The following is a 24,619-nucleotide window of genomic DNA, read 5'->3' as shown; positions in this document are numbered from 1 at the left end:
TCCCTGGCTATCCTCACTGTGCAAAGCATGCAAGCATACACTCACCACCGCTCGCTTCCCTCCCCCCTTTTCACTTGCCAATACCTTCGTCTCTTACAGACCCTCAAATGTCTCATACGTTGCTCTCTCCCACTCCACATTTACAGACCCTCCACTCTTTCCCCCTCTCTCTCTCTCTCTCTCACTCCATCAGGCTCCTCTTGCTGTCTCTCCATGAGGGAGAAGGGGGCAGCTGTTTTGACTTGTTGATGTCAGGCCCTTCCTCTTTCCTTTGGCTTCACTTCAGCTCCTCTAACCCTCCTCTTCCTCATGGGGGAGTGATTAGATAGAGCCTCTTTCACACACGTCATCCCTCTAGACTCTGTAACTTTGCACATGAGAACCTACTGTATCGATCATCCCACATCTTCCTCCTGTCAGCTTGTTGTGAGGAAGTGACGACTTGCTTGCCTGCGTTGCTGGTAAACAGGATCTCTGCATCTCCCTTGGACATGAAAATACTAAGATGTAATAAATCCCAAGACCCTGTTTAATAGGACACGTGCCAACAACATGAATGTCCTCTCTTTTCTTCCGTCTATTGCTCCCCAAACAATGATAGGCTCTGTGCTTACATCTTAGATCTGCTACTCCAATAGTTAAATTCCTTCAGACTGCATCTCTCCCCCCCTCTCCCTCTCTCTCTGTAACACACATACACAACTGTATTTCTCCAAACCGGGATCTCCAGACAAAATACTGCTTCAAGCTGGAGGTTTTAGGGTTGCCCAAGGAAAATCTCACACAATAAGCTCTTTCTAAAACCATGTTTCAGGCCTCTGGTTAGACCATGCAAAGCAGTCACTGGTTTAAAGTGAGACAAATCTGTAGCCGCGAGCTAAATTAGCCGAAGAAACCATCAGCATGCATTAGTAAGTGCATAAGTGAAGTTTTCATGTCTCTGTATTACAGTCTCGACGTCAGCAGACACAGTCATGACGGATTATAGATTTAAATAGAGAACTTGATGGCATGTTTCATTTGATACATCATCTAGGGACCTGACTGACGCAAACCCGAGTCATGTTGTGGCTTGAAGTGAATGGGAAGGACCCTCCTGTGTGGACCAGCTGCTGATTCACATGGCCACAGGGGTGGGGGGGCGAATGGCGCACAAAGACGTCTCTTTTTACCGTCACATGCAGTAGAGAAGTATTCAGATCTGTACCAAGTAAAAGTGGAATTACTATATAAAAATAGCATGCATTAATGTTAGATTATTTCATTAATCCCAGCGTTACAGTTACAGAAGCTTAGAGCAAAATAATGAACAAAAGGTAATAATGAGTATAATTTAAAAACCTTTCATGTTGTTGCCGGTAAAAGTGAAGCTAATGACCACTTTTTACACAGTCGGGTGGTTAAAACTATGAGCATTTCATGTTTATATGTAAATAGTAACTAAAACACTATTTCCCACTGAAATGCAGTGATGAATAAAAAGCATAAAATATCAGTACAAATTACAAGTACTTACTAAAAGTGTGCTTGATTACAGTACTTGAGTAATACTCCAGTTATTCCACCACTGGGCACACACACACACACACTTTGCAACCTCACAATGAAGAGGAATCCTTTGCTCACTTCGCTATCATGCAGAACTACATGAAACCGTACAAACAGCAGGGATGAACTTTTTTTCCCCCTTTTACTTCACCCAGATGTTTCATCTCCTAGAATAGCACCTGAACTCCGGTACATTACTTTATATCTTACCCGTTTCCCTTTTCAGTGCCACCATTAACAGACATAGACACGAATAAGAAAAAGCTCCTTTGTCTCTTACATTGTCCACCAAGTGAGTCAGCATATTTCTGTCTCGCATCCACACACTTTATGCTCTACGAGTGGCTACTTCATAAAAACAATATACTCTAAAATCAATGTACTCTGTGAACAAATACAGGGACGATTTGTTTATAACGGTGATAAAAGTAGCAGACAACTGAGCTTCAGCATACACAAACTCCTTCATGAGACTAATTACTTTCCATGATATATTAAACATTTTTAAATCTCCATTAGGTATTGATATTACGCCAATGTATTTGATATTGGTACCCATTCCCTCTGCCAGGCACTAGTATGCTGAAGAGAAAGGCTTGCTACTCAGGGCTCTAGAGGAGTCCTGTCTTACAGCTTAGTGGGTGCCCTGTGTGTCTGTGTGGGATGTGAAGCCCAGCAGGATCCTAACCAGCTGCCACCAGGAGCCCAGAGCTCAGCAGGGGGCCGGGACTGAAGAAATACTGTAAAATGTTCCGTCTGTCAGACCACACCAGGAGAACAGCAAGCGGAGGAGAAATACTTTGTTGTTGTTGCACGTAAAAATGATTTGTTTGACGATGCAACTCACCATCATGTGACTGACACGGTCTGATGTAAGTGTGTAGGAACTAGCCATTTCCCAAACCACCGAATCCATCCAGAAATGCATACATAAGAAATGACCACATACTATTTGAACGCACAAGATGACCCCAATTTATTGAAAATTGGAAGACATGTTCATGGAAATCCTCACATCCTAGGCAACTCCAGACTTTCCCCAAATATTTTGTATTACTCACTTCTGAAAGAGTGAATGATTTAGACAGCTGTGGAGCATCTTTAAGACAGCTTTAAACAACCATTATGAGCCTTTAATGGTTTTCAATGCAATGACTGAGGATAATAGTGATGGCACTAAATTCAGTGAGAATCGTGCAGCGGCTGTCTGTGTTTTTTCCTTTTTGAATCAACATATTAGTCACTCCTGCAATACTTTAGTCCATTACACAGTCCTCTATTGCAATACTGTGAATCAGCTTGGAAGCAGTTCAATCATGCTACATGGTGCTGCACACATGACAAATGTTTTTACACTAGTAACCCGTCTCAACAGTTGTGATGCAGTATTGGAAAACGGGTTTTTCTTGAACAATTTTCATGAATAAATTTGATTTAGGCGATTGATTTAAAATAATTCTATAATAACCAATACTTTACTTGAGAATAAAAAGGCTTATAATGAATAGTAATGCATTTGATCCAGTAATTATGCCAGTCAATGAATCAAAAATGGATAAAAAGATATTAAAAAAAAAAAAAAAAAAAAAAAAAAACAGGTTCCACTTAGTAAACTACATCTTCTGTCATATCATCCAACCTCACCACATCAGTGATCCACAAATATACAGATTCATTTTTTCCCCACTTTTTCCATTTATTTATTACAATTAATTCAATGTTATCCATCACTTTTCCATGTGTCAGCTACTCCTTTTCCATTTAAAACAAGTCCAGTATGCGACTATTCTTAAGAAGCTGAATAGTCCTGAAGTTGGGGCGGGGGGAGGATGGGGGGGGGGGGGGGGGGGGAGGATGGGTGGGTGTTTTGAAAGAAAAAGGACAGGTTTGTAGGAGGAAAGGAAGGAGGGAGTGAAGTCCTCCCAGGAGCCTCTTCCATGTGAGGAGTTTTTTCATAAGCTATGTGAGATTACTTTTTCAGCGGTCATCTTCTTCTCCTCGCGCTTTCGGGCCTTGTCTCGTTATCTTCTTTCTATTCTACGTCCTCTGCGTCATCTCCTTGGTCTTCGTCCATTAGCAAAGCGGCGTACTTACTGGCTGAGCTGAACTTCTGAAGGCAAAACAAAAACGGAACCTGGATCAGAACGGTTAGCTTTGGATGCTAAACAAATAAGAGCGTATACAAGAGACAAGATGTCAAGGAGGATGCATCATTAGGGGAAAAAGGGATGTTTTTAAAGCCTATAATGTACGGGGGAGCACTGGTAAAACAACTCAAGGCTTTAGGGGACACCCTTTAATGAAGTATAATTTAGGTGAAGTCTGACTAATCCTTGGCAGTGAAGGACTTACAGGGGCTGGGGCTCCTTCAAATTTCTTTGGCTCTGGGGGTGGTCTGGAGTCTCGGTCTCTTCTGTTATCCTTTCTACAATCAGAGCGAACACTGAGGTTAAAATCTATTGGTAGACCTCAGTGCTTCTGCTGTGAATCCTCAAACACACACAGCTTACAAGACAAACGAAAAGGAGCAAAAACTATATTTCCATCATCTGAAAGCTGCTTGGCACCCAGTTCACACCGTGCTCAGTTCTCATTTTCAGAAGAAAAGCCTCAAATAAAACTCAAATTTCAGGTCCAATTTATGTTTTACTGTTGATATTTTAGTGCTATAAGGAATCATTTCTTGTGCCACACCATGTGGATATCTGGAGTAGAAAAGGTAAAGCATTAAATGTGCACACCAGAAACCCTGGATGCCCAGAATGTCGTGAAACTGAGCATAGGCCATTCTTTACAGATGCCCAGAAAAAGTTCTCCTAGTCGCATTAAGAACTTCGGAGTGGCTAGCTTTGGATGGCTGACCTGTCTGCCTCCTTTCTTCGGTCTCTGTTGGGACCCTCTCCTTGGGCCCGCCCTGCTCCAGGCCCTGCAGGCCCCCCTCGTGCCCTTGGGGGACCCCGGTCCCGACGCATACCGTCAGCCTTGTTCTCATCTTAAAAGAGAAGCCAGACAGTTGAGTGAAGGGAGGTTGTTGGACTTCCTACAGTAGACCACACTCACAACACACTGCAGCATAGGAAAGCCACTGGGTTGGATTCATGAAGTGTAAGTCACTGATGTAGGGCCAGATGAGAGGTGCACAACTGCTTGAATGCAAGCTGAGCTTGTACAGTGTAACTCATTTCATTTAAATTTGATATTGGCTCGAAAGCTGTGACAAAGGTTTCCAAAACAATGAAAAACAAGTCAGAGTACTTCTAATAATGAAGGTATTCAGTGTTTGTACATTGGGAAAGATTGCTCGAGTCTGAACCCGATACATTTTCTTTCTCAAATCAGAATGGTGGTGCATGTGCATATTATTCTGCACCATACAATGCAGACTAATGTGAGAAATATTTCAGTGCTCCCCTTGTAATGAATACACTCTTAGCAAGAAGATACGTAATAACACTGCATGTACAGTAAGGATTGGACTACCTGTCTGTAGAGTGAAGTTTGACCTTTTATGAATTGAAAGATCACAGATCAGCTTACAGGCAAACCGTAGTTGCCTTTTCTGGACCACAGAAGAGTTTGAAACCATTTACATATCAGCATTTCAGCATCAATGATCACAAAAAGGAAATCTTTAAAAGTTTGCAAAAACTATTGGATGGACTGCTAAATAACACTTTACCCTTTTAAACACTTCCTTCCGTTGATGACAAAACCTCTAAAAACATCTGAAACTAATGACTGAGTTCCCATCAGTTATTTGATTTAATTGTAAGTGATTTAAAGGACGCTGAGCTTGATAAGAAGAGCCTTACAAAGGCCACCTTACAGAGACTAAACCGCTTGGATTAAGATAACTTGACCTCTCCACTGGTCCCAAACTTTGCATTTTTGCCTCACTAGTAAATGGGAATTTAAGAACAGCAATGTCTCATTTTCATCCAGCCACTATTTTTGTTTTGGGACTTTTGTTGCAAATATGGTTCTGGACATTCATGTCTTCATCCAAAGTCTCCATTATCACACATGATTGCGGATGTATGAAAGTGGTTACAAAACTGTCTTCAGCTTTCTTTGCTTTTGTTGAGTCCTTTCATAGTTAACATAGTTTGCTCGATTGTATTTATAGTCTATACTGAAGTTTGGGTAAAATCTCCCTCTCATCAGTAGGCCTTACCTTTTCCAGATTCTCTTTCATCTGCAGAACTCGGGGAGCTGAAGAGAAAGTAAGAACAATCAGGGAAAGGCATACAAAACACTCACTTTACTTTGACTCTGAGCAGTCTTCCTAACATGCAGTATGTTGAGTTCTCACCTGAGCTTGGGAGGAGTTGAATCACTTGGAGAGACGGGAGAAACTGGAGGTCGCCCATCACCCTCGCTAGAGCCTGTGCTGGCTGCACTTCTCTTGGCCCAGACGTTCTCCTTTGGAGGAGGTGCAGGCACCACCTTCAGCGGCTCCTTGGCGCTGCTGATAGGGGGGGGCAGCGGTGAGGTCCCAGGGGAGGAGGGCTCACCTTCTCTCGCACTGAAAACCTCATTCTCTCCAGAGCGCTCACCATCTCGACACCGGGAGCCTGGTGGAGTAAAAGAGGAGCACGTTGTTTCTCACCGTTTTATATCACAATAATATTTTCAACTCTTTTACCACTTTATAAGATATTCACAAATTTTGTTTGTCTTGGTGGTTTTGTTTAAAGAACACTGCCAGAACAGAAGACGGCAGCATTTTTTTAGACAATAAAAAGTCTAAAAAAGGGACACAAAATAGGATACACGCTCCCGACAATACTGCCCCTTCAGGCTTATAAGGAGAAACCAGATATCTGAAGGCAAGCTCCATCAGGATTAAATGCAGATGTATCTCACCTCTTCCAGAAGTACTTCCTGGCTGTGAAGACTCACTTCCTGTGCGAGAACGCTGAGTATGAGTTTCTTCAGTACGCCAGCTTGGGTCCCTGAAAACAAAACAAAACAAAAAGCTTACAAAAGGCCTGCACAAAACATAACACAATCACATAGATTCTTTGTATCGTATGATGTTAATTCACATGTAACTTTTAAGTGCAATGTGTCTGCCCTTAAAATCTTCCTGAAATATATTTAATCATAAATAAACTCCAAGCAAACTTGAGTATTAGAAAACTATCCCAAATAGAGTCATCATCTCATCAAAACTAAGGTGTGGACTATTGATATCGACCCCTGACCTGTCTCGCATCTTTCTGTCGGGTCCCCGGCCTTTGTCGTCCTCCAGCTGCCTCTGCAGTCTCTCTTCCTCTTTCTTCAGCCTTTCCTCCACCTCCCTCTCCTTGGCTGCTGTGTCAACCGGCTTGGCCGCACCAAAGATGGACGAGGTCCTGCTGCCGGAGCTCGGGGGTGCAGCTGGGGTGGTACCACCACCGCCACTGCCGCCACCACCGCCACCGCCACCGCCACTGCCTCCTCCACCGCCACCACCACCACCACCACCTTCTTCGTCCTTGGGCATGCTACGGGGCTTAAGGACCAACTTGGGTCTCTCCACAGCAGCTCCTGTGCGAGCAGGAAAAAATAAAATAATAATATATAATATTAATATGAAGTTGTATGGCTGTAAATATATGAAGAAACTGTACTCTTTAAAGAGGGAAGTGTGAAAATAAACATCATTTTTAAGTTCTTAAAAGCTTTCTTTCGATAATATTAATTTAATTAGTGCTTAATATAAAATCCTTAAATTACCGTTGAACATAACTCAAGCAAACAACAACACTACTCAGAAACCTTACTTGTTGTGATCAGTTCATGAATAATGCTGACAAACTGTACTATTTGTATGTTGAGCTCTTACCGTCACGCTTCTCCTCCCTTTTCTCGTACCGGTCCTCGCGTTCCCCACGTTCCCCATAACGTTCCCGGTCCCCGAAACGATCACTGCTACCTCGACTGTCATCATAATCGCGGCGGAAGCCGGTGCCAAAGGCACGACGACCTCCTCCTGCGTCACGACCAGCACTACCACCACGAGAGTCAAAACCTGGAAGGATGGCAAGAGAGAAAAAATAGTTTAGTTTATAAACAAGTCCGGTTTCATGAAGGGCCGTGTTTTCACTCTTTTCAATGACACCTCTGCGATGCGCCAGATCTGAACTCAGTTCTGTCTGCACATGCGTGTCCACACTTGATACTTCAATGAGGCTTGCCTTATCGCAGTGATATCTGACGGTAAAGGAGCGTCTGTAAAATAATTAATAAACACATTAAGAACTCTTTACAACAAAAGTCCTGTTACGTTGTTATTTAAAAGCTTTTATTTTGAAGCAGCAAAATCAGGAAACGTTGGGTTTTCATCCAGTGGGTCTCAAGCCCCGGCTTTCCTCCTCTCTTCTCCTTTGCTCTCACTGGAGGAGAGGATCTCCGGTGTGAGGAGAAGATGATTCGAGACCTAGGTTTCATAAATTGTCCGGATTGTGCCCACAAGCGGTCCACATCTCAACTAGACCCGAACTCTGAACCACATAGTGGCTGATTGGATCCCTGAGCGTGCAGACTCGACGGTTAATGCGTCCTGGCATGATTGGATGACAGAAGTTGCATCGAAAAGACAAATTTAACAGCCAAGCTTGCAGCAGAGCAATCAGGGAGTCGTGTTAGCCAATGACTTCATTAGGAAGGGCATGTAAAAAAAAAAAAAACTATTTTGTGGATCTTATGATCAGGAAGCCAAAGAGCTGCTTATACAGCCAGGTAGTACTGAATCCCAACAAGCACAAAGACACACCTCCTCTATCGAAGTCTCTACGGTCCCTGTCATCATAGCGATCTCGGAAGCGGTCTCGTCCTCCATCGTAGCGGTCATTGTCCCGCCGTGGCCCATCTTTGAAACGATCTGACTCATAGCGGTCCCGTGATCCTGCAAGAATTGTAACAGAACAACGATGACATTTCACGTATGGAATTTCACTGCTCGTGAAATGCTGGTCTGACATCAAAAATGATATATATACACATACATTTTTATTTTCGAGTCAACATTTAGCAAAAAATATATACATAGCACTATAAAAAGGTATATAAAGCTGTTATCACAACTCTGAAGCAAAATCAGGGGAAACTGTTTTCAATCAGAGTGAATTTGGACACTTTGGAATAGTTGATTAGTTTACCACTAGGGATGTAACGGTGTGTGCGTGCGCCGTTCTGTACAAGACGTTCAGTTCAGTATGCGACATCCTTTCGGTAGCTGTATGCAGACAATTTAACTGAAGCGTTGAATATCTGTAGTGACACCTCAAACATTTAATGTGTGGAGTGGAGTCCTTCTCTCCACATCATTCATATAGCCTCCCACTGCAGATTCAGCAGCCTAAGTAGCTAACGCAAGAGAGTATCGCTGCGAATATGTGACCAGGAAGAATTATGGATAATGAGCAACTACCGTATTTTCCGCACTATAAGGCGCACTTAAAAGCCTTTAATTTTCTCAAAAAACGACGGTGCGCCTTGTAATCCGGAGCGCCTTATATATGGATCAATTGGTTAATTGGTTGATCCATACTGGTTGTACACGGCGCTCTGTCAAAATGTTTCAGTACGACTGGTAAACTACAAAGCCGCACCGCGGTAAACACCGGTACTGTGCTTACTCCTAGTCCAACACCACTTGTGTGTATAAAGACCCCAAAATGGCACCTTTCAAGAGACACGCTTACGATGCTATTCTATTCTATGCGCCTTATAATCCGGTGCGCCCTATATATAAAAACAGTTCTAAAATAGGCCATTCATTGAAGGTGCGCCTTATAATCCGGTGCGCTTTATAGTGCGGAAAATACGGTATGTTCCGAATAGTGAATTTTGCCATCTCATAGGTCCCTTCTGTCCAAAACCACAAACACATTTATTCATGTCAAAGCACGCACAACAACAATTGTGACTCACTCTCTCCAAAAGCTTCCTCTCTCTTGGGAGGTCCATCGTCGGCAGCATCTGAAGTGGGACGAGCCCTCCAGTCACTGTCCGTCTTGTCGGGCCCCATGTCCGACATCCGTCCACCCCTGTCTCGGCCTCCCATAGAACCATTGTCTCTCTCTGAGTGGAGAAGAGGAGATATTAAGTTTAATTATAGAATGAAGGTGAAAGGACATATTCCCAACCTAGTGACTAGAAGACATTGCAGCAAAACAAAAGTGAGCGATGTACCTTTATCATTCGACTGGTCTGCAATATCTACACGGATCCTTCGGTTTCCCAGGTTCTGTTGGCATGAACAAATTGAGTAGTTAGTCATTGTCCCGTATACATCTTTGTGAGAAGAAGAAACTGACTAATTCATGGTACAACTATAGATCTTTGTCACTCATGTTTAGTTCAAATAAAAATGTGACTATAAAACCAAGTTTTTGTTACATCTTCTCACCTCCTCGTTGAGACTCAGGGCCCTCAGGAGGGAGTCCACGTCATCAAATTCAGCATAGCCGAAGCCCTTCAGCCTCTCTGGGTTACTGGGCTCTCTAGGCAGACGCACTGCACTGATCTGGTGAAGAAGGTGACAGAATAACATATAAAAACAGAGAATGCACTGATCTGGGCCCAGCACTGTACAGTTCACCCATTTAAGAATAGGAGACACCGACAGTAGTATGCGTGTGTGGGGGGGGGGGGGGGGAATTAGATTCTTAGATGAAAATATAAACATGAATGGTGATGACACAGCAAAAGAGTCACACTCACAAAGCATTACAAACGAGGCGGGGTTTTTGTTTCAAGACGTGTCGGTCGGGTTAATGAGTTTGCTGCAGATCAGCACTGAGGACAGTCTGCCGTCCACCACAGTCTAGGTTATTAATAGGAAACACTGATATATATAGAATTCATATTGTTTATAGTAGAATATCAGTGCGTGTTCTTTCCATATTTGCAGACGGCGAAAATAGACTAGACGCAGAAACTATCGCTGAAGATCGCGAACCTGCCGCTGAACCAAAAATTGCGGCGCTTCTATGTCCAGTGTGAACCAGGCTAACACTCCTAATGTCCAGAGTTAAAGGAGGGAAAAAGAAACGAAGTTAGACCTGTATGTCCTGTTATTTATTACTAAACCAATTCACTGGTCATGCAGTGTGTTAACAGCCGCCCTGAGGGTGTTGTATCATTTGTTGCTCCTGTGCAGAACAACAAAGACTGCGACTGAAACCATCACTCGAGTTTCACCTTTTCTTTCCTTGCAAAACTAAAGAGTTTAAGTAGCTGTAACCCCCGTAAGTGCCATGTGTTATATGCCCTGCAATGCGTGTGTGTGTGTGTGTTACACCTACTGCCAAGCCGCGGAAGAAGTCTTTGATCGAGTCCTCAGTGACATCATAGGGCAGGTTGCCCAGGAAGGCCGTGTACGGTGGGCTGCGGGGCAGTCGGGACCGGTCAACATTGGGTTCACGAGCCGAGCGAGGTGCTGTGGGCAGGATGGACCGGTCAATGGCCGATGCCCGGAATGAATCCTCCTCCGTGTGCCACGAGGTTGAAACTGGAAGGGTGAGAAACAAAGAACATAAAACTTACTTTCAGTTACTGACCAACAACAAATTATTTTCTCAGCCAAATCAAATTGTTTACAGGATATTCAACCTTTGTTTCCTTATAATGCATGTTATACTTGACTTCTTTCTTTACAGGGCGTGTACAAAGGCCATGAAGTAGTCCATATATTATGAGATATTAGTTTACAGATAATTACAATCCCTCGGTGGCATTATAGAGGTTAGTTTATGGCTAATTGAACAGAAAACTTAAACCATCTCTCCATGAGCGTGATTATACATGATTCACCAACTTGCCCGACCTGTTCTTACTGCTGTATAGCTTTAAAGAACTTGGAAAGAAAAGACCAATAACGCTCTGCAACAACACATCATATTACATTCAGTGTCTGCATTCTGATATTGATCTTTCTTTAGCTAGACGGAAAAATGCAAGACAGATCCGAGGTTTGCCAGATAAAAACTTCCTGTGTGCATTTCAGTGTGTGCTGCTCACCATCTCCGTCTAAGTCATCGGTCTCGTCGGCCCAGCTAGTGGACTTGGCTGGGTAGCTGGGGGGCGCATTGCTGGTTCCCTTGTCCTCTGCCAGGAAGTCAGTCAGAGTGAGGGTCTTCCCCTTCTTATTCTTCTTCTTAGCTAAAGGGGAGATGAACACAAGAGTACATAGTCAGCCATGGGTTGGTCGTCTATACGTATATCTGTCAAAAGAAGTCTTTAAAGCCAAAATTGACCTTAATTTCATACATTTAAATTTGGCTAAATGGTACACTTATGCTAATTAGTCGTAAGAACAGAGATGTCAGACTGCTTCACTGGCTTTAGACAAAATACTCATTAATGCAGTGAAATGCAATGCTGCGAGACTAAATCTTTTAAACGCCAACACAACATCGGTCTGGGTTTGTGTGCGTCTCTCTCCATTCATGTGGACAGCTGATGAGACAATGTCCGACTTATTTTCCTGTTGGAAAGTAAACACACAGGGAGTGGTCTGTCAACCGATCACAAGAGGTTTGTCTCTATTGGTTCAGCCCCAATAATGCAATGATCAATAATTGTGACATGTTCAACCCACAGGACCACATGTTTGCTGCATTTTTTTTAATTTTTATTAAAGGAATACACCTTGGAGTCTTGCTCCAAGGTGTTTGAATAGCAAACAGTTTCCGGTTGCACATGGGGGCTCCACACAGCTCAGCTCATAGAGCAGGTCTGGCTTGTTTTGGTCTGATTTATAAAAAAAAAAGGGAGGTACAATAAAGCTGTCTGTGAGCTTTATTGTGAAAATCCCAGCTGTCAGGACATTCTTCACACACATCGTTACAAAAACCTGCTCACATAGAGACTGTTACCAACTCTTCCCCAGTACATAATGCTATGTCATTGTTTACAATCAACGGGCCCAACTGGCCTCGACTGCTTATACCCACTATAACTGAATAGTAATACACTGACTGCAGAATGGCTTTTTTTTTTTTAGTGCTCCTCACTACTGTGACATTAGCCACATGGGAGCTGCGTAACGTTAACTTTGGGAAGCATTTACTTCAGCTAACGCAACAATAGCATAGCAGTTACGAGGGCCAACACACAGGTTGTGTGTTTGCTATATACGCAGATCGCTTTTGTCTTTAGTCAGCAAAGGAGTGCCGACGAGGGAAGTGTCCCTGTTTAGCAGGCTAGGTTTTAGGGCCTAGTGCACGTCGCAGCGCCAGGATCCAAGTGCGCCATCGTCGGAGCAAGACTATGTCGGTCGGGTGGGACGGCTCAAAGTTGCAAAGCTGCCAGGGAAGTATTTAAGAGTCGACCCGACAGGCCCAGCTGCCCGGTTTCATAAAACACCGATAGCAGGGAGCCAGGCTGCACACGTGGGGAGACTCCTCGGGCTGCACGGACTTCTCGGCCCAACTCCTCCTCCACGGAAACGCGCTTGCGCCCGATGCTTGTCTGCTGTGAGCGCCACGGCGAGCTCCGCTACGAGCATACAACGTGCCAGCTCTGCACGCAGTTAGCAACATTTCCTAACAGGTCACACACTGTCCAATACGTGTAATACGACGTAGACCCGAGAGCGGACAGCCCAACACATCGAAATGACATTTTTTTCCATAGGAAAATACCACATGTGATGTGTAACATGAGGTTAAAATGTTCAGATCGTGCAAATCGTTGCATCGTTCGTTCGCCTTCCTCCAGCAGTTACGTCTTTACCGGGCCAAAACAACCGACGAACCGATTTATACACGCGGGACAACGACGCTAATCAACGAGACGACACTTTAACAATCCCGAAAACTAAACATGTTTAATTTTATCGCGGTAAAACCCTCTGAAATTCCACCCAACCGACCCAGATCGTTCACCCTCGTAAGCCTCACCTGACGCCGCCATGTTGGAGAACGAGTCCGTAGTAGTTCCCGGATGAAGGCGTCAGAGGTTTATTGTCGGGAGCGCGCATCGCCGTTCACGGGCATGTGTCCTCTCTTGTTTGCCTACTAGGCTACTCCATTCTGGCTGTAACTTTCACGGTTTTTCATTTATTTCTCTTTTATAGCAGTCTTTAAATCCATGGACCAAAGATCTCAATACAGCTTTAACCCTCATTCTACTAACTTCGGTCCCCACAGACTCCCAAGAGGAAGCCTATATGTTTCTGTCATATCTTATAGGTGGCTGCTTTAATTCATCATTCCATGCATTTGTCAATAAATGTGTTTCTGATGACTTTGTATAATTGTTTTCTGTTATAATTGTTTCTTTTTAAATAATAATCTTAAATATGAATGTATTGGTTGCCGAACACCATAAAGCACCAGATTGCAGCCTATGATGTTTTAATAGATACAATAGGGTAGATACAATGTTTGCTATGGGTCCTAATTTAAAGAATCACACTCGGGGCACTCTGTCATTTTGAAGTAGACAGACACAGATGCAGCAGACACAGATTTCCTCATGTGCTCTGTCTATTCTTGTTTTACCCAATATTCAAAGTAACTGCAATTTAATGATCTGTTTTTTTTTCTACAGATGACATTAATTACACAACTAATAATGTTTGGAGAAGAAAATGTCTGTTTCTTACTTTATTCTTGGGGTCAGTAGATATAGTCAGTAGTCCTGTATGTTAAATATGTTGTTAATATGAGGGTTACATGTTTCATATTTATCAGAATCAGTTTTGTTAGCCAACGATGTACAAACAAGGAATTTGACTTTTTTTCATTACACTCAGTGAGAAATAGACCTAACAGCTAAGAACAGGGACCACCAGAGCTGAGCAAATAAAGCTGAAGAACAATACGTAGACAATACGTATAAATAAAATAATATAAAAGGCACAAATGACCAACAACAAAAATAAGATAAAATGTCTACACACAAGTCAAGTGTTTCTGTTGTAAACCGTACAAATAATGCAAAGAAACAACTACTGAATGTACGTGTTAAAATATAGTTTATACATACAAGAGTTATAGCAACAGTGACTGTGAAAATGTTGTTTATAATGGTAGCAAGTGGATGTTATGGTGTTACATTTATTGACAGTGTATGAGTGATGCTGACTGTTCATATGAGTGATACCCTGCGGGAAGAAACTGTTCTTGGTGTCTGGTTGTTTTGGCGTCGAGTGTTCTGCAGGGTCAACCAGAGGGGAGAAGTTGGAACAGCTTGTGTCCAGGGTGTGAAGGGTCTGAAGTGATGATTCCTACCTGACATCAATGATTTCCTCTGCAGTTCTGTCAGTTGTAGTCTGTTCCTGTCCTGTTAGGTGGCAGATCCAAACCACACAGTGATGGATGTGTAGAGAACAGACTGGATTGTTGCGGTGTAGAATGGGATCAGCAGATCCTGAGGCAGGTTGAACTTCCTGAGCTGGTGCAGAATGTACATTCTCTGCTGGGTCTTTTTCCCTGATGGTGTCTACGTTGGACTGCATGCATTTATTTGTGAGCAGCATTCTGTTAAAGCTGCTAAAGGGGATGCTAAGTCTACAACAAAAGAGTACTGTTGCATTGTTAATCTAGAACAATGCATTATGTTTTCTAAATTCATCATATGTTTTCTATGTACAATCTTTATCTGGAAACTACTAACGAGCATGCAGTTGTCAACTGAATGTAATGTAGTAAAAATATGTAGTTCTTCCTCTGAAATGTATGTATAAAGTAGCATTTCATGGACATCCACTGAGGAGTTTGTGTGTTCTGCTTTTCTTTATTCAATAAGCGAATAAGAACAGGATTTCAAAGGAATAAATCATTCAAATTTTAAGTTCAGGAGAGTATTAAAAGAGAGTAAACAAAGGTTTGCACTGTATTTCGAATTACACAATTCATATTATAAACAAGCTGTAGACAAGAATAGTTGATTGAGACCAAACCAAAGCTAAAAGGCCAGTTAATACTGTGCATTTGTTATTAAATCAGGAACGTAACTCTAATGGAAAGATAATATTGCCCTGTGTGTGCTGGATGTGTTTGCACATTAATACTAAAACAAATGTGTCCCCTGGCTTGTTTTAAAGTTCCTCTGCCCTCCAGTGGCCAAACATTGATTATGGCAGCTTTAAGCATCCAGATTGTTTTTCATAATTAAGCCAGAAATAAATGAATGTAATTTGTCAGCCATTTGTCTTTTGGGGTGTGGTTGTTTTGTGAACAGAAATTTTATAAATATCTGTCAATTTAAATCATATAACAACATATCACAAAACTTATCACAAAACATTACATCCATGTTCTTGCATCATGTAAATATAGCAAATGCACAAGAGACATGACTGCTGGTCAACAAGTGGTTTTATTCATTTTTCATTTTGCTGTCAGGTCAAGCAATGGCTGCTCTTCAAATAGCCCTGCCTGTTTCACTGTGGTGTGGTCAAATGCCTTTATTCAGAACTGCTTAAATCTTTATGGTTTACACAGAATGTGTTCTTGGCTTTTCTAAACTTGGCTTTAGACAATTGGACCAGCATGTACTTTTTTTTTCACAATGCATAGTTGTGGGTTTTTCTGCTTTCATTGTTGGGATGGTTCCACATTCTTTGTTCCAAATTAGTTTGCAGCCGCCAGCTCATCCAGTGCATCCTGGAGCCTGTGGAAAACACAAAGGAAACATTTTGACTTTCAAAATATTCATGTTGAACTAGTAACTGACTGGAACTATTGCCTCTTCATGATGTGGAGGTACTTGACCATGCAAACCATGTTAAGTGCTTTTAGTATTCACCTCCACCTCCACCAACACCTTCTCTGGATCTGTTTTTTTCTCCACCACCTAATTCTTACTTGAAGTCTCCACCATCCATGAGATTCTTGTAAGTGCCAATCTCGGCCTCCAGTTTCATCTTCATGTTGAGCAGCTGCTCATACTCTTGCGTCTGATGCTGGATGTTTGCACGCAAGTTGGTCAGCTCCTCCTCCAGACGAATAATAATTCCGTTGTATCTCTCCATTTCATTGTTGTTTCGCTGCTCTGTGTTGCGTAATGTGTCCTCTAAGGAGGCTTTCTGATAAAGGATTGAAAAAGAGAAATCAAAAGTGTGCCAGCCAATCTAATATAGGAAAACATGGGAAAGTTCCAACCTTTTAGAAAAAGAGGGTGTTAAGTAATGGCCATGGTATTTTAAAGAAGAATATTGCGACAAGACTTTATAATCTGATGATAGAATTTGATTATTTCATGCATGTCATTAAAATGAAAATGAATGAAAACAGGATATAAAACACATTTTTGTAAAATGTATGCTTACTAAGCTCTGTTGGGATGCAAGTTCAATTTCCAGGGTTTGTATCTGTCTGCTTGAGTCACTCCTCTCCATTTGGGCTCCCTGGAGGGCTTCTGTGTTCTGTGATACCTCCACCTGCACATCCGCAATCTGACAGGGAGATGGGGAAAGGTTGTGAGCCAACAAACAAGAGAGTTGTAGGAGTATTGTCTACCTTTTAAAGCGTTGCATCACCTGATTTTCATGCCAACGTTTGAGATCGTCCGCGTTCTTCAAAGCACTCTTCTCATAGTTGCCCCTCACGTCCGCCATGACCTGGGCCAGGTCCTGACCTTTGGGAGCGTCTACGTCCACTTGCACGCCTGACTGGGAGATCTGACTCCTCAGCTCCATCACCTCCTATAAAACCAACAGCAAGAGAGAAATTAAGCAACGCATTCAAAGGTGTGTGACTCGTGAGCCACTGCCCCAAGTGCTACGGTTGATCTGGGTGTACTGGGAACTCACATTCTCGTGGTTCTTCTTCAGGAAGGCAAGCTCCTCCTTGACAGCTTCAATCTCGCTCTCGATGTTCATCCTGGTCATGTTGGTGTCATCTATGAGTTTCTTCAGCCCAGCGATGTCGGCCTCCACAGACTGGCGGATTGCCATCTCATTGTCGAACCTGTAGGGGTTCACACAAACAAACCCTGTCACAGATATCAGCTGTTATATCAGCTGTTATTCACATCGTGGTGTACTGTATAAAGTTACGAAACGGTATGACTGTGGTTTCAAAGAAGTGTTTCAGACTCAAAGCTGCAGTTGCTGAAATCCTATTCTCAGATATTCTATATGCACTGTACAAACTCTGCACTTGTTTCCATTTGCAAAGTCTGTAACTCTTGACACCAGAGCATTTCTGCCTTCGAGCAGGATATACGAGCTTAACTAATTAAACAACACGAATATCAACATACTTTACTTTGAAGTCGTCAGCAGCAAGACGGGCGTTGTCGATCTGGAGCACAAAACGAGCGTTTTCTCCGATCTTATCAAAGATCTGGAAAGGAAAAATTAATAAAGTGTTTTTTTTAAATGTTTTTGCTTTTTTATAAAAGAACACAATTGTTTAACCAGAAGCCCCTCCCTTCAATGCTCCAATCATGAGGGGCAATTAAAGATGTGATTTGAATCACTATTTCCCCTTCTGAAACGATAAAAACCCCAGAGTCCGATTACACACAACATGATTGAATCCACAGCAACATTCAGAGAAAAGAGGAACCACAAACTGAAGGACAGGAAAAGAGGATGTTCCCGTGCCAGAACAGAATCTGGTTTGTTTTAGCATTGTTGGAAACATGGGTTTCCTGTCTGAATAACTCATACAGACAGGATTTTCTTCCTCTCCAATTCTCACCCAGATGCACTTTCTCTGTCTGTAATTTTCTTTGTATATGTCTCCCTGTGTGTTAATGTGTGCAGAGATTGTAAAATTCTTTGTGCGTGAATGTTTTTGAGTTTATACTCTAAACTGCCTCAGAGGAAAAGGGGGAATACTTGTGCCTTTATGTGTAAAGAAAGAAAAAGTGCCACCATCAATGTGTCATTTTGTACCATTGAAGACTGAGTCTGTACAAGAATGTGACATTTGACTCTGCAGACTGAATCTCATTGTTATAAAACTTGTGCACTCACACTCATCTGGGTGCACATACACACACCCACGCTGGCAGTCCGAGAGCCTTTGTGTGTGTGTCATTACCACACATCTGTTTCACATTGAGGCCCTCCTACACCAGAGAATGCTTGTAGAATCACCATTTACAAGCAGGACCATTTGGAAATGCTGAAAGTTTATTTGAAAGCTTTTCAGTCTGTCTCTCATGACGATGCCCTCGTGTTGGTGATTCATCAGAGGAAGTTCAGAACAGTTTGTGGCACAAACAAGTTTTTTGGGGGAGGGTTAGAGCTCAGCAACCACACCCTTCATTCTCTTGCGAGAAATGTGATAACCTGCAAAGAAAATGCTGCCAGTCTCACCATGAATATTCTCAATCTTAATTTGTAACGTTAGGAATAAGATGAAGAATAAACACACTGATAAAAGTTACTGACACAAGTAGGTTTGAATCGTGCCATCACATGCACTCATTGAATCTTATAGTAGAGGCCACATTTAAGCACTTTTTAAGCATTTCAACATTTATATCTTAATTTCCTCCGTCATTGTCTGTCTCACCTCGCTGGATCAAAGTAATCAACCAAAAACGACTGTTTCATAGTTTTCAACAATTCATACTCAACCTCCCCCTGTTAATTCTAGAGGCCAGCATTCAGTGTCATGCTTACTTGATTGCGTAGGTCATCTATGATGGGTTGATACTTGCTGTAGTCTCTCACGTTGGGCCCTCCCTTCTCCAAAGCCTCCATGATCCTCATCTCCAGCTCCTGGTTGGACTGTTCCAGGTTCCTCACCGTCTCCAGGTAGTTGGCCAGGCGGTCGTTCAGGTTCTGCATGGCTCCCCTCTCGTTGCCCATGATCCCAGCACCGGCACCACCACCACCACCACCAGTCGAAAAGGATGTACCGGATCCTCCAAAACCTGAGCCCATACCACCACCCATTCCACTGCTCAGCTTGTAGGCAGAGGAAGAAGAGGTCATTGGGGCACCAGAACGCAGGGAAGACACGGAGGCAGAGGAAATGCGGGAGCCTATTCCACCAGCACCGCCATAAATGCTGGCAGAACTGTACTTAGGTGTGGATCGGGACTGCACGGTTGATCTTCTGAAGCTCATTTTGGAGAAGTTTAGACACTGCAGAGATTAAAGTGGAAAATGAGATGTGGAGACTCACCGCTGGCCGGTTTAGAAAGAGACGCTGGCAGTAGGAAGTTGGGAACTTATACTCTTGCTTTTCTCCCTCAATCCCAGCTGGTCTCTCAGACCCTGCCCACTTTAACATCACCCTAGTTTTCCTTTCCTGCTCCCCCCTCCCTGCTTTGTGCTTTCATACACCCACATCTTCCCCTTTTTAACCGACAATGTATCTTCTGTCTCCAAGGCAATGTTCGAGGCATTTTTCAAAACACACATTGACATTTGAACAACTAGAGCAAATGTATTTGATTGAACTATAGAGATCACATAAACCACAGTTCACAACAAATGATAGAAAGCAGTAATAGACATGTCCAGGGTAAAGTACTTTAACACAGTTAAAGCTAAAAGTTAAAGGGTAGAATAGTCTTTTCAAAATGAAGTTTACTCTGGAAGCATGCAACCAAATTCCTTTGGTTTGCCCATAAAAGGCATAATGTCTACCATTCGCTGCATAGTGTAATAGTTTCTGGTCAGCCTTGGACCCAAAATAAATATATTTTGACTACCTTCTTATCTAGGCTAAACATAAAGTGAGATACTGTGTGACAGCTGCAGTGCTGCTTCTTGTATCTTTAACAGAAGGGGTTGTACTTTACTTTTAAAGTACAACATGGCATTGAAATGTTTTTCAGAGAAGCTGCCGTCAGAAAGCTCCTACTAATGATAACTGAACTGATTTACTGATAAACACAGTTACTATAACGATCACATTTCAATACAAAGAATAGGGCAAACAGTATTACAGCCATACAGTAAGAAGAAACCTAAGGACACCCAAGCTTCAATTATACCCAGAATACCCGAGAAGAGATGAGACGACTATAGAATGAAAGTAAGCTAATGGAACATTGTTCAGAATACAATCAAAAGGAAAGAAAAGATGCACTGAGTAGGCGATTATCTGCTCAAATCAGCTCTATTGAGAATATCTTTGAAGCATGGTGTGTCATGAGAACTGCATTTGATATCTCAGTAAGATATTTCCTTACCACAGGGGGAAAAAAATGCTTTTTTGCATCAAAGTGACTAAATGCCATAGAGCCTACCGTCCCTGGGAACTACACAATTGGCATGAAACTATCAAAAAACAGGAAAGAAACTGGATCATTTTCTGAAAAAAACCAAGCTGCAATATGCATTGTTTTGGCAGGACCTTGGAAATGTTCATATGGGCTAAAGTTGTGTTCAGAGCGGATATCACACTGGGCCCCAGAGAACTGGATAATAAAACCTTGAACCACCCCGGGGGAAACTGGCAGAGGCTGAAACACCCTCCTGAGCTTCATACAACCAGTTCTTTTCTTTCCCGATCTTACCTCACCTTCATGGTTGATCAAGTTTCAATGTTTCTCACACTTCACTTCAGCCCCTTTGCTGTTCAATTATTTACTAATTTCTTTTAGCAGTACTCAATAAGAACGGGGGAAATGCAGCATAAAGAGAGAAGTAAAAGCATGAAAAAAGCAGAGGGCAGAGGACAGGCAGATATAAAGAGGAACTATGAATTAAATCAGCATGAGTCATACCTCGTGACAGTGTCTCCACTATCTTGTTTGTTTGAATGTGTGTGTTGGCAACAATTTGCCTCGTCCAAGGCACAAACACATTGACAAATAAAAACAAGAACATACCTTAATCAACAGTTTTGTATAAAATGTCTAGTATATTGGATATTTATGGCACATATCCTGCTTAGATCATGTGTCCATATGAGGATTTTTTTCCGTGAATGATAACTCCAGAGATTTAACTTTCCCACATGCAACAATCTGATCTGAATTGCACACTCCTTTCCCAGATGAGACAGGAAAAAAGCAAAGGGAAAGAGGAGAAGCCGGAGTGTGTGAGTCATACTAACACACAGCAGGAATCTGGAAACTACTACAGGAGTTTATGTGCTTCACGAATCTTGGACAAGTCTCCGATTATTACTGCTCTCGGTTTATTGCAGCCTTAAATGACCTTCGCTTCCCTTGTTCTTTGGTTTCCTTTTGCCAAGCCACAGTGCAGAATGAGAGCTCTCACATGCTTATATACAAAGTCCAAAATCTGTATTTACATAGATGCATATGCATATTTATGCATATGTGTTTGTGTGCACCCTGAAAGATGCATGAAGGAATGCGGACATGCACGAGAGTGTGACACACTTTCACACTCCCTTTCTTACATCCCTCCCTCCTCTCTTGATCACTTCCTTGTTAATTCACACAAGATGATCAAAAGACACCAAAAGAAGAAATGAGTTTATCTTTTTTATGGATATCTATATTCCAGTTTTATGGCCAGGATTGTTATCAAAGTGTAGGGGTCACACATCAGCACATCAGAGGTTAGCGAAATGTGTCGACTAAGAGACATTTTCTCTGTGGGATGTCATGTCCATTTCTAGCGCATAGACATTTCACAGCTAGACAAAGAGCAATGATACGACTGTCACATGTTCCCATTTCTCATATGGGCACAAATTAGTAATTTCATTTCAGGAAAAAGATGACAGACTGTCTTTTATAAATTGTAAAGTTTGAGGTAGGCTACTAGTATTTTACTTAAGTATTTCCATTTATGCTCCACGTTTATTTGATAATTAGTTACTTTTTATATTAAGATTAATAATACAAAATACAATTAACAAATAAATTGTGATGTATTATTGTATGATAAAATAAGATTAGGAGAGGAAGTCTCAATATGAAGTAGTTGAAATTAACCCTATCAAACACATTATTTAACAATAATTATTATCAAATGATATAATGTATATTATTCTGAAATGGACCATTCTTCATAATGAGTTATTTTACTTTTCATACTTGAAGTATATTTTGGTGCTAATACTTTTGAAACTTCCTAAAGCAAAATATCTAAGTGCTTTTATATCCACTGGTTTAGCCTTAGCCTGTTAGCATGCTAACATTTGTTAATTAACAGTAAAAATAAATTACAGCTGAGGCTGATGGGAATGACATTTTAAATTGTATAGATGAAAAGTTAAGCGATCACCACATTTTTTTTAAATGAGGCTCTCGGGACTTCGAATAACTGGAGCAAATTTCACGGAAAACCATTCAATAGTTGTAAAGATAAGTCACTCTGAATCCCAACTATCAACCTCAAGGTGGCGCTAGAGGAAAAATCAGGGAGTCACTAAAGTCAGTAAATTTCATGGGGACTATAAATGTTTGTTGCAAATGTTGCTGTTCATCCATTTAAAATGATCTGGGAGTTTTCCATCTGGATCAAAGTGGTGGCAGACAGACTAACATTGATGTCTGTGCTGAGTGTTCTGCCTCTACTATAGTTAACAAATCAGCCACACCCGACCCGTGGATCAAGTTTCATGCATCAGATAAGCACATGGTCAATGAGTAACCGTGACATTAACATGTGACCACATCATGCCACACCTCCTGTGCAATTCCTGGCCTTAAAATGCAGACTTCCATCCTTCAGTCACTAGGGGGCGTGAGTCCCACGGCAAACAAACCAAGTGAGAGAAGAACGAAGACGCTCATGGAACGGCATGTTCTGTTTCTCCCTGCCTTGTCACAATGAGTACATGTGTGCTCACATTGTTCAACTCCATGCACCGTGCCTTGGTGCAGATTTTCTTTACGTCTGCCCTGGAGGCTTTCTGTTTGAACAGGAATGACAGGGCGAGGCAGGAAGGGAGTTTTATAACTGATTTTTACTGATAATTGCTTACAGCAAAGTCCAACTTTAAGACCGCAGCCTGAAACTGACGGAATCTTAAAAGACATTCAGAATTTTAGAGCACTTGTCTTCTTTGCCTTTGAATTCAGTTCCTGCATAACCCTGCTCTACGTGTTCCTCGATTCCAGCCCTTAACTTGAGTCTAATTTTGTATTGTTTATATTGCTCTTAAGTTTATTTTAACTACATTATACTGTAGGATGCATGATAGTGATGCATCTCCAGCCTGCTTAGGATTACTGTACACCATCCCGGCCCATTCTCACGGAACATCTCAACCAATCTATCATATGTGTGGAATAAGTTTGTTTCTTAACTTTGCTAATTGCCTTCTCATACCCCCCTGCTTGCTCATCTTTTACCCATCCTCTCTGTCTTGTAGCATGTATGTGTTTCTATCAGCACATTCCTGACTTGGTGTGTAATATAGCTTCGTACAAACCAAAACATCACTGGCCTCTCAAGAGACTTTAGGGTCAGAGGGTTAGCTTCGTAAATTGCCTTCTTCATTTCTTAATGCAGAACAAACGATCATATCTGGAGGAAGGAGATTTTATTCAATCACGTTTGTGTCATCAAACATGAAATAAATACAGCTCATTGGTTGGTGTCGATGCCGGAGAGGCTGAGTTAATGAAATAACAAAAACTGGTTGACTTGTACATATATGGTTGCCTCCAAGTTTAGCACAGCAGCTCCATTGTGAGGAGTCACGTCACTGTTTGAGACAAGCCAAGCAAAACATGCATTTTTCTGATCGGTCCAAAGCCTGAAAGTCCCTTTCAGGTTGTTAAGTTGTAATGTCCACCACGGGAATGGTTGGTAAATAGGTGAAGTCTTTTCATAACCATATAAAACCATGAAAACAAAAGAGAAGGGTTGTGGTGAAAATGTTCATTGAGAGAGCAAGGGGTTTATTGTGGTAAAAATTTGGCAACAGTCATCAAACTGCTCAGAAAAGATCATGAGTCATAAATCTGCTACGTGACAAATGAATCATGATTTCCACAGTTTGAGATGGTGGTTGGGGTTCATGTTATGAAATGATATGGCCTTACCAAAAATGTGTGTTTTGATCTTTAATATGTGCAACCATGGAAACATAGATACACAAAATCACTAATCAATACAATCAATCAATCTATCTATCTATCTCCATCCATCTATCCAGTATTTTTATGGTGTGTTTTACGGGACTAAGGTGGGGTTCAGAATAAAAGAAAAAAAAAAACTCTGTTTACT

The 24,619-nt window shown here is 41.9% G+C and overlaps 2 protein-coding genes across 6 annotated transcripts; both read right to left on the bottom strand.

Moving 5' to 3' along the window:
- Nucleotides 1-2,499: 2,499 nt before the first annotated feature.
- eif4ba (eukaryotic translation initiation factor 4Ba) lies at nucleotides 2,500-13,511 on the bottom strand. 4 transcript variants are annotated; one of them, XM_076095619.1, is made up of 15 exons: nucleotides 13,443-13,511; nucleotides 11,560-11,700; nucleotides 10,845-11,050; nucleotides 9,947-10,063; nucleotides 9,730-9,784; nucleotides 9,469-9,618; nucleotides 8,309-8,440; nucleotides 7,379-7,564; nucleotides 6,756-7,080; nucleotides 6,415-6,503; nucleotides 5,861-6,122; nucleotides 5,723-5,760; nucleotides 4,411-4,540; nucleotides 3,901-3,973; nucleotides 2,500-3,658 (listed from the first exon to the last, which is right to left on the bottom strand). In XM_076095619.1, exons 1-15 carry the CDS (start codon nucleotides 13,453-13,455, stop codon nucleotides 3,581-3,583), a joined length of 1,995 nt encoding a protein of 664 aa, XP_075951734.1. In that variant the 5' UTR covers nucleotides 13,456-13,511; the 3' UTR covers nucleotides 2,500-3,580. The 4 variants fall into 4 exon arrangements, with proteins under 4 accessions (XP_075951734.1, XP_075951735.1, XP_075951736.1 ...); XM_076095620.1 differs by lacking the exon at nucleotides 3,901-3,973; XM_076095621.1 differs by lacking the exon at nucleotides 4,411-4,540.
- Nucleotides 13,512-15,848: 2,337 nt separating this feature from the next.
- LOC142954544 (keratin, type I cytoskeletal 18-like) lies at nucleotides 15,849-19,663 on the bottom strand. 2 transcript variants are annotated; one of them, XR_012955731.1, is made up of 7 exons: nucleotides 19,130-19,663; nucleotides 17,755-17,837; nucleotides 17,303-17,459; nucleotides 17,030-17,194; nucleotides 16,820-16,945; nucleotides 16,297-16,576; nucleotides 15,849-16,161 (listed from the first exon to the last, which is right to left on the bottom strand). XR_012955731.1 is itself a non-coding variant. In XM_076095624.1 (7 exons), exons 1-7 carry the CDS (start codon nucleotides 19,577-19,579, stop codon nucleotides 16,122-16,124), a joined length of 1,242 nt encoding a protein of 413 aa, XP_075951739.1. In that variant the 5' UTR covers nucleotides 19,580-19,661; the 3' UTR covers nucleotides 15,849-16,121. The 2 variants fall into 2 exon arrangements, 1 of the variants encoding a protein (XP_075951739.1); XM_076095624.1 differs by having other exon boundaries at nucleotides 16,356-16,576; nucleotides 19,130-19,661.
- Nucleotides 19,664-24,619: the final 4,956 nt, after the last annotated feature.

Source organism: Anarhichas minor, unplaced genomic scaffold (genome assembly GCF_050575085.1).
Source record: "Anarhichas minor isolate MPS153535 unplaced genomic scaffold, ASM5057508v1 ptg000021l, whole genome shotgun sequence".
NCBI lineage: Eukaryota > Metazoa > Chordata > Actinopteri > Perciformes > Anarhichadidae > Anarhichas > Anarhichas minor.
This window is presented reverse-complemented; position numbering and strand designations above follow the sequence as displayed.

Excerpts from the sequence above, each read along its gene's own strand:
- LOC142954544 (XM_076095624.1), bottom strand. The coding sequence starts at position 19,579 with ATGAGCTTCAGAAGATCAACCGTGCAGTCCCGATCCACACCTAAGTAC. Across the intron at positions 17,460-17,754 it reads GCTGACGACTTCAAAGTAAA|GTTCGACAATGAGATGGCAA; the intron begins GTATGTTGATAT and ends GAACCCCTACAG. Across the intron at positions 16,946-17,029 it reads AACGTTGGCATGAAAATCAG|ATTGCGGATGTGCAGGTGGA; the intron begins GTGATGCAACGC and ends TCTCCCTGTCAG.
- eif4ba (XM_076095619.1), bottom strand. Across the intron at positions 7,565-8,308 it reads TAGAGACTTCGATAGAGGAG|GTTTTGACTCTCGTGGTGGT; the intron begins GTGTGTCTTTGT and ends CCATCCTTCCAG. Across the intron at positions 3,974-4,410 it reads CGAAGAAAGGAGGCAGACAG|AAAGGATAACAGAAGAGACC; the intron begins GTCAGCCATCCA and ends CTCTGATTGTAG.